Consider the following 14,171-nt stretch of genomic DNA (forward strand, 5'->3'; position numbering starts at 1 on the left):
CAGTGAACTAGAAAGCTATCTCTCAGCAACAGAAGCCTTGATAATGCAGAGTTCCCCTTCACAAACAATAGGAGTTGCAGGATCACTACTGCTGCTGCCTCAGGAGAAAGTAAAAGGTGGTGTCTTGCTTTCACAGTGCTAATTTACAAGGAGCAGGCTGGACTGGCAGTGATGTGGTGTGCTGCTTTTATGATGCTGTCCCTGCAGCTGATGGTTGACCTTGGAAACAGTCGTTTGCCCCCACAGGAACAAACATCTGAAACATTGTCACAATGACATTCTAGAATCTACCAGAGTGACAATGCAGATGCCATACAAACTGCAACACTACAAGGCATGACAATGGCACATACCAGAAATGCATTATCATGTGCTCTTGCTAATTTGGCAGTGTTCATTAGGAATGCAAATCCATGCCAGAACTGGACAAAACCTGGCTGTATCACTAAATAAACTGACAGCTCAGAATGAGGAACCATGCCAAGATAAAAACTATGTTCCTTTCAGCTCATGTGACTATTTGCTTTCATAAAATTACATATTTGCTCTTTCACTGACTCCTGTGAATGCCTATTTGCAGGGATGTAACTGAAATATAATACCCATTTTTCCTGAGGCAGAAAAAGGAACCAGATTGAGTTTCCTCTCTCTGAGGTGTGCTGCCTTTATGGTATGTGGCTGGAGCGAAGTGCAGTGAAAGCTAGTGGTAAAACTAGGCTGAAACAGTGTTGCCTTTGAGTGGAGAATATCTAATGAAGAAAAAAAAAAGGATTCCAGTTATAGATCTAGTTTTCAGGCAAAACCTATCTTTATTAAAATAGATTTTATTAATTTTTCTTTTCTTTCTTAGAGTTTCTTTTCATACTAGGTAATCTTTGTCTGGTCTTCCATAGGTAAATTATTCTGTGGCTTTGTCACACTTGCTTTAGACTATGAGCACCTTAGGCTGAGAACAGGCATCAAGGAGCATGTGGGATTCTGTGCTATATTTGCTACAAAGCACAGCACTCAGAGAGGGACCAGTACCAATAACAGCAGTGTACTCTTCTTCTCCTAAGCACAACTCATCAATAAAATAGTTAAGTGATTTCTCTGTCCGGCAACACTTTCCCCATTCTCCTACCCCACTATTCACTGAAAAAATCTGAAGAAAGTGCAACATCATAGAATAGGAATGTAGGAGCACCTTATGGAGAGACACTGTGGGCCCCACTAGTGACAGGAAACGATGCCAAATTCCTGTTCAGGAATCTACATTCTGCAACAGGCACTTCAACCTCTTTCTCATCTTCTCATGTCTATTATGTTTTAGTCCACAGTGAGTTGCATAGTCGCTGAATTCCAACCCAAGTATACTGTATTTTACTGTTGGGTGGTAATTCCCAAATATTTCATGTGTGATTCCCTAGCAAAAACCATCTAATGCTGTTGAAAGGAAAAGGGCATCCCCCTTTCTTCAACACAGAAATAGGCTATGAGGTCCTTTCTCCTCTCCTGTGGCCATACTGGTGCTTCCTGCATGTTTTGTGACTGTTAGTGTATTGACACAAGAGAAAATAGCATTTTTTCCCTTTTTACTTGTTTATGCCCTGTTAGCAATTCCGAACATGTCAGGGAGGGCTCCAGCATATAACAGGTTTGGCAACATAAGCAGCAAGAACATGTCGCTAGGACCAGAGAGGAAGATAAGGAACAGAAACTCTGCGGCAATTACACATTAACTTTTCTCACTGCATCTCATGTCCTTTGGCTGAAAACTTTCCTATTTTAGAATGGTGAAATTACGTCTGGAGAAAAGGAATGTTCCACAGTAAAGCTGCTCAGCACGCACAGGTTTTATTTTCTCTTCTTTCCAGAGACACCTAGTACAGTCTAGAATGACAGCAAATTATCTTCCTGTGTTCTTTTAACTATTCTCAATTGAGTCATTAGTTTCATCTTACAACTATTTCTTTCTGCTCACTTGCTCTTTCCACACTATGGAAATTTCCACAGTATTCCACGTGATTCTTTCACCATATTGTGGCAGTAGGATTTTAAATGCCCTCCTTCTTGACATTTAGTCACAGCCATTTTGTCCTCTGTCTGATCCACATTAGGATCTCTAGATTAGCAAGAGAGGAGAGGTCACTGTAGTGTTCCATTTAGTAGCATTTCAGTCACCAGGGTGGAATTCTTCAGAGAAGTGCGTACTGCTAATTTAAATCCCACATACAGTAACATCTCAGTAGAAGTACTGCAGTGTGCAGATTCTACACAAGTGTAGAAAGTCTTCCAGCAAAAAGTAAATAATTTAGACCAGGCTGGGCTCTATTATTAAACTAAACCAGCTGCAGAAAGTTTTACCAGTGCTAATGAAACCTCACAATTTTAAAGTGCTTGCCCTAAGGAGAACTCAGAACAAAAAGATGAGGAAGTTTCTAGACTTCACTTTTTTTTTTTTTCCCAGAGAAAAAGCAAAACCTGATGTGAGTGAGTTTAAAAGTCTGTAAGAGGATATAAAACCCCTCATATCATCTTGGTAAATGCTTGTTTCTTTTCTGTTCCTCTCCCGGCAGGAAAAGGAGGTGCTGCTTTGTTAATTTTAAATACTTAGGAATGTAAGGTGTGCAGACAGCCCTGAAAACACTTCACATCTTAAATGCGACTCCCCACTTTCCGAAAAGAGAAATCCTTTAGTTCTGCACAACATAACAATTGTCTCTGACTCAATCTCTGTGGATACAAGAATTCTGCTAGCAAGGATTTTCTTGCTATTTTCTAAGCCCGTGAGAGACTTTTCTCTCACACAGAAGAGGAGCAGAGTTATGTAAACAACCAAACACCTGCAGCCTTGAAAAGTTTTGTTTATAGTACAGTAGGAAAATATTTTGACAATGGATGTTTTAGGATTTTAGCCAATCACCCCCAAGGGGTGGCTGATCCTTTGTCCAATTAGACTATGAAGAAAAAAGTCTATAAAAGAGTTTGTAAAATAATTAAATAAATCAATCTTGCTGCACAATTCCTGCCTGCTGGATCTTCTCTCCTCCTCCTCCCCATGGCTGCGGGACACAGTGATATACCCTAGGGCCTAGGACGGTGGTAATAAATCTCTGTACATTTATGCTTTTCAGGCATCCTTAAGACAGCTGAGGAATTAATAGTAGCAGTAGAAGCTCTTTGTGTAATATCAGTCCTTCTGTGACCACATCTCATCCCTGATCTACAGAGAAAAGCCACTGCAGGTAGAAGACAGCCATGCCAAAAAAACCCCACCACACAGTGACTATGCATATAACTTCCAATCACTGTCCTGTAAGAACTGGAATAAACTGGAAGGAAACAGAGATTGTCAGTTCCCAAGAAGTGTATGACCATTACGCTCTGGCAGGTCAAACACAAACAGTTTTTCCAAAGTTACATACATATTTTGAATATCCAAGCATAGGCATTTCGCTTTCCTTGGGGTTTTGCTTTCTCCTGCCTAAAACATTAAACTGACCAGAAACATCAACCAGAGTTTATGACTGCCCCATGATCTCTCTAGATAAAATGCAGTGATGCAATTTGCTTAGTCACAAAAGTGACTATGTAAAACCTGGGGGACAAAAGAATAGACAGACAAGACTGGAAAAGGTGGCTCAGTAACACTTTGTCCCCAGTACTTGCTCAGGTTCTCAGAAATTGCTCAGGACAAGGTTATGGGGAAGAACAGACTTAGCGATCACAGTCAGATTAATCATGCACGTCACAAGCCCTTGGGAATAAAGCAAGCTTCTCTGCATACCAAGCTGATAACTGAGCTTACTGTAGGTACTAAGTTAATTAGTAGCAGTTGGGGCAGGAGGTTGAGTAGATAGTGAGATGAAACAGGGGAAAGGTGAAATGCTTCCTGGAGGCTGACAACAAGATACTGGAAGAAACAAAGAAAGAATAAAAAAAATAAATTTACGATCCTAACTGAAGAAATATACTGTTAAATGAAGGTTCCCACAGTATGACCAAACAACAAAGAACAGAAAGCTTTCTGAAAAAAAAAAATCTCTACTGCACATGAAAGGGAGACAGTTTAGGATGGCAGGATAAATGTCCTTGTTTACTCTCCCAGGCTTCAACACCTTGTTTAACAAACCCTGCAGAGTGATATCTCTCAGGCCTTACCCAAGCCCCACTACATTTTCTGTGCCTTTTAATCACCAGAGACTTCTTGATGCAGCTGTGTGATCAATTTTTCTTTGTTAGGGATCCCAGTGACAGTCTGAACCAGACTATGGAGAGAACCATAACAGCAGGCAGATAAAAATTTCCGAAGTCCTTCACAAATGCTAAAAGGCCTCATGTAGAAGCACTTTTCTGCTAGAAAACATATTGCAAAGGTTAGTTCACAGGAATTTATCCTGCTTTGTATCCTCAGACCAATAAAGCAGTATGTGTCACATTATAAACATGTTCAACTAATGCACACACAGCTGCATCATAAAGTACTGTTGTTTCATGCGTGCTTGTAAATAAATAGAAATAATTCCTAAAGATTCAGCACAGTCATCCATGAACTGCATGGGTAAACTCTACAGGAGTTACTGAACTCTGAACTTCAACAGAAATAAACTGATGCAATCAACACGAACAACAACCAATTCAACAAAGACCTACCATTTCTAGCCTTTTTCATCCTGATATTTCATAACTAAGAGTATTTTTTAAAATTGTGCACTTATCAAAACTACTATACAGATTGTCAGCAAAACCAACATCTTTCTATCTATCCACAAATCAAATACAGCCTTTCCAATCACAGAAGTAGTTTTCCACCAAATAATGAAGCATTTATTCACCTTTCTGACTTTCTATTAACTTAGCAAAAAGATCCAGCCCCAAAGCAGTGCCTACTCCCCACAGGAGAATGTGCAGACAAGCAAAGTGCCTCAGCTCCCTCCACACAGCTGAAGTGCCTTCTATAGGAACTAACAAGGGGGATTCAACAATGGTCAGATTGTTGGGGCCTTTGGACAGTAGTCAGTGTACATACCAGAGCTAGGAGTTGTCTAAAGTCATCAGGCTGAGCTGGTAATCCATGATACATCTAACAGGCTTTGCTGAGTAAAAAATGAGTCTTAGATTCTACACCTTTCTGTGGGCTTACTCCATCCAAAAAGGAGGAATTTCCTTCTACTCCAATGGTTTGGGTCAAGTCAATCAAATGACAGCCACTACAGCCCTGGAAATTATTCCCACTTTTCCTCCCTTCTCCTCCACCACTCTGGCTATGCATTCCTATTGCTTCCCTTTAATGGGGAACTAATGGTTAGATGATACAACGAGTAGATTAAGTCAAGTAAATTCACTTTGGAAAAATGTAAGTACTTTCCCACTAGCTGAGATGGCTGGGCTGGTTCAGCAAGAGATCACCTGAGCACTGAATCACTGAAAGGAAGACAGGAGGAAATACAGAACAGGCAGGAGGAATAACTTTAATTACCTCCTCAAATCAGTAGGATATAAATCTTTTCTCTCTGAGGAATGTTTCTAACAACCACCAGCTACACTGATTAGAAGGTAGTTGCTGTTTGTACCGACATGTGCAGATTCCACCATGGGTCAGTCATGATGCCTGTGTAAAGAGGCTGTCAAAACAGTTTTCTCAAATCTTCCTTAGCAGTTAAGGTGTTCTCAACACCAGCCAACCCAAAACGGAAATCATATTTTCCATCTAAATAATAGCCTTGCAAAATGACATGCTACACACCAGAATCCCGACTTTCTCCCCTTTATGTGGGTGTTAAGTCTGCCCTCTTCAAAAGAATTCTCTTGAAAGCAAAGAATGGACAACAATCAAAGCTAAAGGTCCTTTATCTGTCAGCAGCCAAAAAGGCAATTATAAGGAGAAAATATTCAAAACATAGAAACACTGACAAGTCTAGGCTGGAAAGGCAGATGATCTGATCCAACCTCTTACTGAAAGCTGGGCCCTGGACTCAGCTCTGTCTTGAGTATTTCCAGTCAAGAGGATTCCTCCATTTCTCTGGGCAAGTAATGGCATTTTGCTGTCTTCACATTAAAGACTGTTTTTATTATATCTAGAGGCACTTACCCTTTTTCCTGTTGCCTCTTATGCTGTCACCATGTACTCTCATGAAGACTCCCTCCCTCCTCTCTGCAACTGCCTACTACTCTTAGAAAACTCTGAGTAGACACTCACCACCTGCCCAAGCCTTCTCTCCTCTTGGCTGTACAAATCCAACCTCTTTAAGTTGTCAAAGTTCTCCAACCCTCAAAGCATTCACCAGATCATATCCAGTTTTTCAGATCACATCCAAACTGGGGGGACCAAAACTGTACACAATATTTCAGGTATGTCCTAACAAGTGCTGCGTAGAATAATCCCACCCCTTGATCTGTTCATTACCCTCGTACTGATGCAGCCCAGGACACAAGTTTACCTTCATTGCTTCAAGGGCACACTGCTGACTCCTGTTGAGCTTCCCTTTCATCATGTCCACCAAGTTTATTCCAGCAGAGCTGCATCCCAGTCAGTCTGGCCCCAGCCTGTACTGCTGCTTGGGATTATTCTGTCCCTGCATGACTTTACATTTATCTTTGTTAAACCTCATGTGATTCTTGTTGGTCTAAACTTCCAAACTAAATACTATTAATAAACATTTAGCAGTTGTGCATCTTCCTGTTACAGACACCCAACCATGAGCTCCAGCCTGCTCCTGGAGATAATTCATCCTGTAGTGTTCAAGAACTTACAGTGAGGTAAACACTGATGAGTTCTAAGGACATTTAAGAGAAATCTCTTGATCAGCAGCCCTTACCCCTATGGAAGATTCCAACTTCCCAGACATCAGCTGGGAATAACAAATTGCTTAGATGAGCATATCTAGGAAATTCCTGAAGTTTGCAGGAAATAACTTCTTGTCACAGATACTCAGTGAGACAACTAATAAAGATGCCCTCCTAGACTTGCTATTTGTGAATAGAGAAGGACTCATGGGAGCATTGGTGCAGCCTCACCCTGAGTGCTGGCAACAGTTCTGGACGCCGCCACTTCAGAGGGGTGTGAAAGTCTTTGAATGTGTGCAGAGGAGGGCAACAAAGCTGGTGAAAGGGCTGGAAGGTGTGTCCTGTGAGGAGCGGCTAAGGGCTCTGGGTTTGTCCAGTTTGGAGAAAAGAGAGGATGAGGGGCGGCCCCCTTGCTCTCTGCAGCTCCCTGAGGAAGGGAAAGGGAGAGGGAGGTGCTGATTCCTTCTCCCAGGGATCCAGTGACAGGACAAGTAGAGATGGCTCAAAGCTGTGTCAGGGGACATCAGGAAGCATTTCTTTACCTAGAGTGTGGTCAGACACTGGAACAGGCTTCCTAGAGAGATGGTCAATACTTCAAGCCTGGCAGTGTTTAAGAGGCATTTGGACAATGCCCTTAATAACACGCTTTAGCTTCTGCTTAGCCCTGAAGCAGGTGGGGAATTGGGGTAGATGTAGGTCCCTTCCAACTGAAATTATTCTATTCTATTCTATTCTATTCTAATTTTCAGACACACACGAAAGGTTCAGATAACAGAAGTAATTCAGTACCTAATTCAGTTCTGCTGCTTATCATTACCTCTCATTCCCAGATACATCAGGGAGTAAAAATGTTTTTAACTCAGCCTTCTGTGAAATAATAACCTCTTGCCCCGTTTTTTTCCCTTTTGGTTGTAAAATCAAAGAGGGCATAAAACAACATTTGACAAACAGCACTTGATCAGGACAAGCATATGAATTTACATTTTACAGAAGTCATAAATAGATTTATGCGTGGGCCACATGATGTGGGCTGGGCAGGCAGTTGTTCCTGCTTTGTGAGGCAGAGATCAAGATTCCTTTGCTACGTGGGGAAAAACCCGGAATTTTCAGGGCAGTTTCTCTCATTGAAGTAAAGCAGACCAAACAGATACGACACAGGTAAGCACTCCCCCACTGCTCACTCCGCCCTCTTTCCTAATGAGTTTCCTGCTTTTGTGGGACAGACCGAGAAGAGCTGCAAAAGAGTAGGAGGTATGTGATCGTCTAGAAACTGCTTTGGATTCAGAACCTGGAAAACGGAGATTCTACTTTCCCACACAAAACTCATACAATGAGATCTTCCCATCAGTTGGTATCTTCCCATATTCACTAGTTTCTGACTTTTATTTTCCAAAGAAATCTTCATTGTTCTCCCTACCGAAAAACTCAGAAGAAGGAAGGGACAGTTTTAACTGGTGTTCTATTCTCGGGTCAGAACGGGAAGCAGCAGTGCACTTTTTTTCTTGTGATGAGGAGAGAAGTTAAAACATGACTGCTCGTACCTACCAAAACCTCTTTCTGGTAAGTAGAAAAAATGTGTTTCTTTTGTGTATATACACTTAACTATTTTTGCTGTAGTGAGGGGAAAGCACACAATGTAACATGGAGCTATAAAAAACTGTATTTGTTTGGAGATGCATATTCATAAAAAATATGCCCATTGTGTCATGCTTTTTCCTTCAAAGAGGTCTTCACCAAAACAGCCAGATAGATGTAGATTAGTATAACACATGCAAGACAGCTCCTTAATTATGGTGTTCTTGAATGCCACAGATCCCTGGTATTCATTCCATATTGCCTGCACACAGTGGCAACTGCTGTCTCTTTCACAGAAATGGGGTTTGGAATGGGGGTCAGGAAAGGCTCTCCTGTCTGAGAACAGAGCAAAAAAAACCACATCAGCAGAGAAAGAACTGAGGATACAGGCAAATACTCAAATAAATGCCTACATTTGACAAAAGCACACATACCCAGCTATATCCAGAACCTAAAGTTACATTACTGCTCTAGTGCTACACTGAAGTTAGATGCTCAATTTACCAGGGCAGACAGGCCCATTAAATAATGCTGCTTTTCTTCCGGGACCTGAATGAGTATTTGAATGTTCATTATGCAAGGCACAAATGTCCTAGAATTAACCCTTAAAGTTATTCTGTGTCTTGCTTTTGCAGTAACCTCAATCTGCATCCCTGTTAAGCCAGAGCTTTTTAGATATGCCTGGTAATAAGTGCTGATGGTCTATTTCTGCATTTTATGTTTTGCAATTGTGTCCAAGTATTCCAGCTATTCAATATGCACGCACACAGGAAATTCTAGTATGTTTACATTGGTGTGCACAGATTTCCCAGGCTTATGATATACGTGCATGTACTCGAGCGTGTATGTTCTTACTTCAGTCACAATGCTTATAAATCTATTTAAATGCTCATGTTTCATGTTGAAAAAACTGTTCCATCTTCCACAGATGTCTGTCCCTTTAAGTGCCCATCTGTTCTCAAGTGCCTGCAACCACCATCCCTTCTGCCATGTGGTTAGAGACACGCTGGAAGAACATCCGCCAAACCTTGCTGCTTCTGTTCACTGCTGCTCTTCTCATCGGGGTCACCATGCTGGCCATTTCCTCTAACATCAACCCCGTAGGCTATTTCTTCCTCGGGGTAGGGGGAGTGTGCCTGGTCGGCTATTTGCTGAGTATGTTTGTCGAGTGTTACCTGAGGAATCAACACCAGCATGACGCAAATGAAATACCTCCAAACAGGCAAAGCCAAGCAGGGTAAGCAGCAACCTGGTTACTCCTCTTTCTCACCTCGCTCTTGGCCATTTTACACACCCTTTTGCAGCCCTTCCTCTAAGGCACCAAACGCAGACTCCGGTCCCAAAGACCAAAGTTCTTTTCGGGTGGTTTTCCCTCATTATTGACGTGGAGGTTGCAAATGTCAGTGCCACACATGTCCTGTACCTTTTATGATATGATATATTTTCTTGCCCCTGGGAACTGATTTGCTAAAACTTGCCAATGTTAAACCAATCCAGGCCCATTTTATTTTTCTTTGAGTAATTGAGGCTTTCCAAACAATGAGTCAGACAAGGAAAAAGAAAAAATGCTGAAGCAATACCAAATCTTATTTGGGTTTAGCTCTATAAACCTTATATCTAGAGCAACTGTTTCTCGGCAAACTTTAAGAGAAACCTGCAACTGGGTGTGTTTTCACTCTTAAAATCCCAGCTTGGCAGTAATAAACCCCCTGATTTTTAGATGCTCTGAATATTTCCACTTCTTTTTGGCTTCATGTGCATTTGCAGGTTCTCAGCATTGCCCAATCTAACCCCAGTTTGCCTATTGTCCTTGAAGAGTTGGACTTTATTTGTAGCCTTGCTTCCTTGTATAATGCAGATAATCACTATCCACATGCATAAATGACTTGATATTCCTAAATACAGTGTTTATTTTTAGAAAGACCATATTAAAAAAGTCTATATTGGGCTTTGCTAGTTTGGGGGCATACTTGAAGAAAACTAGTATCTTTTTATTTAAAAATATGACCTGAAAAGAAAAATGTCTCTAAAGTAACATTTTTTCTTTGCAGATAATTCTTTTAAAGACAGAATAATTAGTCCTTGTTTAAACTAAATGAAAGTACTTAATTTTCTTCACTTCTTAAAAATGGATGAACATTGAGCTAATGTATTAAAAAAATTAGGTCCTGTTTTATTCCATGAGATAACTAGCAATTCTTAGTAATAAATTTTAACTGGTAGGAGGACACCAGGTTAAGCCTAGGACACTGAACTGAACAGTATGGGTAGCTTCACTTACTCTGGGGAGTGTGGGAAAATGGTCGGATGAGCTATTTGCTATACCAGTAAGAAAGATATTAAGTTGGCTGGAGAGGTGAGCTGGTTCAGAGGCAGAATATCCTACACAGCAATACCACATGAGATATCCTCAGTCCCATTTGTTGATTGTAGCATGGTCCCTACAGTCCATGATCTGTACTATAAACATAAACTAAGCAGTAAAATAACGAGTCTATCTGGCCTTGCTCTCTGGCACAGGGTGAACGCTGCCTACGAAGCGCCCACCTACGAGGAGGTGATGACCATGTCAGCTCCAGCAATATGGACAATTACATCCAACCCAGGCTCTGTGCCCTTGCCGCTGAGTGAGCCGCCCCCATACAATGTAGTTATTGAATCCTCTGCCCAACAGGAGATGATGGAGGAGGCTCTCCGGGGGCCACTGCCACCAGACACAATGCACACTCCTGAGACAGACACGGGCTCCAGGATGCTCCTGCAGCTGGTGCTGCCTCCAAGACTGCAGCGGTTTGTTTCGGACATCCATGAGGAGAAAGATATTGAAGACAGGTTCGAACCAGTGGAGCCACTCACTCCACCACCTGCTTATGAGATTGCCATCAGTGATGAGGTCTTTGAAGATGCTCACCAGCCCTCTGCATTAGGATTGATTTCACCTTCTATGCATACAGAACCAAACCCTCACTCCAATACAGAAGACTGCAGCGGTTTGTTTCGGACATCCATGAGGAGAAAGATATTGAAGACAGGTTCGAACCAGTGGAGCCACTCACTCCACCACCTGCTTATGAGATTGCCATCAGTGATGAGGTCTTTGAAGATGCTCACCAGCCCTCTGCATTAGGATTGATTTCACCTTCTATGCATACAGAACCAAACCCTCACTCCAATACAGGATGCTCCTAGAGGGCAGGTAAATGGCTGAGATTGCTTTGCCTGAAAATGCAAATGTTTGTTTCACCAAACTTTGAACCAGAGTTGAACTACAGACCCAGCTTCTGATGTTACTAGAATCTTTTTGCACGAAATATAAATCAATGCAATACCACACTGCTTTGTCCTGGCAGATACCTAAAACCTCTGTAAGGAAAGTTGTGTTATATATGGCAGCATTCTCAAACTGGAGATGCACTTTTATGGGAGAGGAGAAGTAAATCATGAGAAAAGGTTGCCAAAAGACCTCTGAAGAAGGACTGTAGGATGCAGCCAGAAGAATCTGCCTGAAAAAGGCGAGGAATAGAAACAACGCTAAGCAGGACCTGCCTGTGCATTGCAAACAGCAATATTGCTGAGTGCTGTGTGGTCATCAGCCACCCTGAAATCCCTACAGAGAGAACAAGCCTGCAGTCCTCGAGTTGCTGTTTTGCAGCAACACAAATTTATGGTCTAAGCTGTTTGTTACTGTCCCTCTGCCACACCTGCTCCACATCCTCAACTGTGCTACATGGGATTGTAACTGAGAGGAGAGTGGCTGACTGCATCTGGAAGCTGGTACCACCTGATACCTGTCACTTAGGGTTGAAAGGTTGATAGTATGCATTAAATGACTTTGGTTGTTCACGAAGATCTCATCCCACACAGCCAGTGGTGGACAAGAGGGAGATAAGCTTTCCCCCTGCAAGAGAGGCCAGCAATGGGATACATACACATGTAAGCATTCTCTGCCTGGACCACTAGCCTTCATGGCTCTACAGCAGGGTGTATGTCTCTGCTGTACTACAGATGTACTCTAACACGAGACACTTTATTGTCATCATGGCAAGCACTTGCACAGAAAGGCCAAAGCTCCTCCAGTTCTCTGTGGGCTCTGGAAAGGTCCAGTGTGTCTGCCGAGGTCACAGCTGCAGCACAGAGCACCTGAGGACAACAGTCCCAAGGCACATTTGGCCTTCATCATGACGGTTCTAGGCTGTAGGCAGGTTCTAGCAGTCACTGATCAGTGATGCTGTGCCTTTTTAAAGGGTGAGCTAAACCGATCAGCTCTGCAGTGTCAAAGTGGTCTCCAGCATGAAAAGAGATGCATTTGCGTCTGGTGAATGTCCAAATTTAAAAATAAAAATCGTGGTCTGAGCCTCCTGTGAAGGAGAGCAGCAGTCATCACAGCCTTGCTCACATGACTGCATCTTTATTCATATGAGGAACCATCAAACCATAGGCTAGAAGCAAATAAATTATTTCTTATTGTTTGATTCTTTATAGTTCAAAGAAAAAAAAAGATCTTTTATGTTGTTTATAAATAAACAGGACTGCATTAAAAATTCCTGGTGGCATCATTAATTTTTCCTCCCAAAAGAAGCACTCCACAAAGCCATTATTTTGCTTACATTCTTCTTATTTGATAATCTTGGCTTAGAAAAAAGAGAGGAGTTCAATTTCTGAATCTACAGCTGAATTACTTTATTATCATTATTGATGAGCAATTATGATACCTCTATCATGGAAGTATTATGAGAGACAAACTTGCTGATAAAGGCAACATGATTTCTTTAATGGCAATCACTACTTACATTTCCCTCCTGTGTCTGCGAACAGAAATGAAATAAAGGTCACCAAAAGGTATCACAGGTATGTGACGCAGGCATAGAACCTTTGAGTCTTACACTGGGCAACTCAGGACCTGTCTGAGTGCACCAAATTGCCAGGAGTCAGGAAGAAATTCAGGTGACCAGCACAAACTAAACACTAGCCAAAACAAAGGTCAAAAATGTCACCAGTTACGATCAGTACAATTTTGTCTTCAACATTTGTAAAGGTTGTCAAGCCTTTGGACTTGTGTTAAGCTTTAGCAAGTAGAATTCCTGTGCACCAGGGAGCAGCCATCTGAAGCTTTGTGTGACTTTTTGTAAGTTGTATGAGGAGCAGCTGAGGGAGCTGGGGTTGTTTAGCCTGGAGAAGGCTCAGGGGAGACCTTACTGCTCTCTACAACTCCCTGAAAGGAGATTATAGCCAGGTGGGGTTTGCTCTCTTCTCCCAGGCAACCAGCGACAGGACCAAAGGAATTGGCCTCAAGCTGTGCCAGGGGAGGTTCAGGCTGGGTTTCAGGAGGAATTTCTTCACAGAAGGGTTGTCAAGCATTGGAACGGGCTGCCCAGGGAGGTGGTGAAGTAACCCTCCCTGGAGGTGTTTAAGGAAAGACTGGACGTGGCACTCAGTGCTATGGTCTAAGTGACATGGTGGCATCCATAAGTTTGGACTTGGTGATCTCAGAGGTCTTTTCCAACTGATTTTTCCAATTGATTCTGTGATTCTGTAATGAGAGCTGTGAATCTGCTTTTGCTAGGATGCTCACTTGATTTTCCTTATGTATTTCCCTTCGTATTTCTCTGCACATCCCGTGTGCTCCCTCCCTCCCTCCCTCTTCATTACAGCACGTTATCGCTTCTGATGGCAGCCGATTTCCGCAGAAACCCATGTCAGCATAGGTAAAGAAACTAAACTAGGGAAGGGGAAAAAAAAAAAAAAACCAACCTCAGAGCCGGTACGTTTCCAAGGGAAGCGGCGCCTCCGCTAATCCTCCCGGCAGGCCCGACCACTGCCCCGGCTCC

At 42.3% G+C, this 14,171-nt stretch overlaps 1 protein-coding gene across 2 annotated transcripts; it reads left to right on the top strand.

The window, feature by feature from the left end:
- Window positions 1-7,815: 7,815 nt before the first annotated feature.
- TMEM139 (transmembrane protein 139) lies at window positions 7,816-12,886 on the top strand. 2 transcript variants are annotated; one of them, XM_017736515.1, is made up of 5 exons: window positions 7,816-7,926; window positions 8,164-8,328; window positions 9,272-9,580; window positions 10,864-11,300; window positions 11,501-12,886. In XM_017736515.1, exons 3-5 carry the CDS (start codon window positions 9,333-9,335, stop codon window positions 11,530-11,532), a joined length of 717 nt encoding a protein of 238 aa, XP_017592004.1. In that variant the 5' UTR covers window positions 7,816-7,926; window positions 8,164-8,328; window positions 9,272-9,332; the 3' UTR covers window positions 11,533-12,886. The 2 variants fall into 2 exon arrangements, with proteins under 2 accessions (XP_017592004.1, XP_017592003.1); XM_017736514.1 differs by lacking the exon at window positions 7,816-7,926 and having other exon boundaries at window positions 7,946-8,328; window positions 10,864-11,162; window positions 11,363-12,886.
- Window positions 12,887-14,171: the final 1,285 nt, after the last annotated feature.

Source organism: Corvus brachyrhynchos, unplaced genomic scaffold (genome assembly GCF_000691975.1).
Source record: "Corvus brachyrhynchos isolate BGI_N302 unplaced genomic scaffold, ASM69197v1 scaffold176, whole genome shotgun sequence".
In the NCBI taxonomy this organism is placed as follows: Eukaryota; Metazoa; Chordata; class Aves; order Passeriformes; family Corvidae; genus Corvus; species Corvus brachyrhynchos.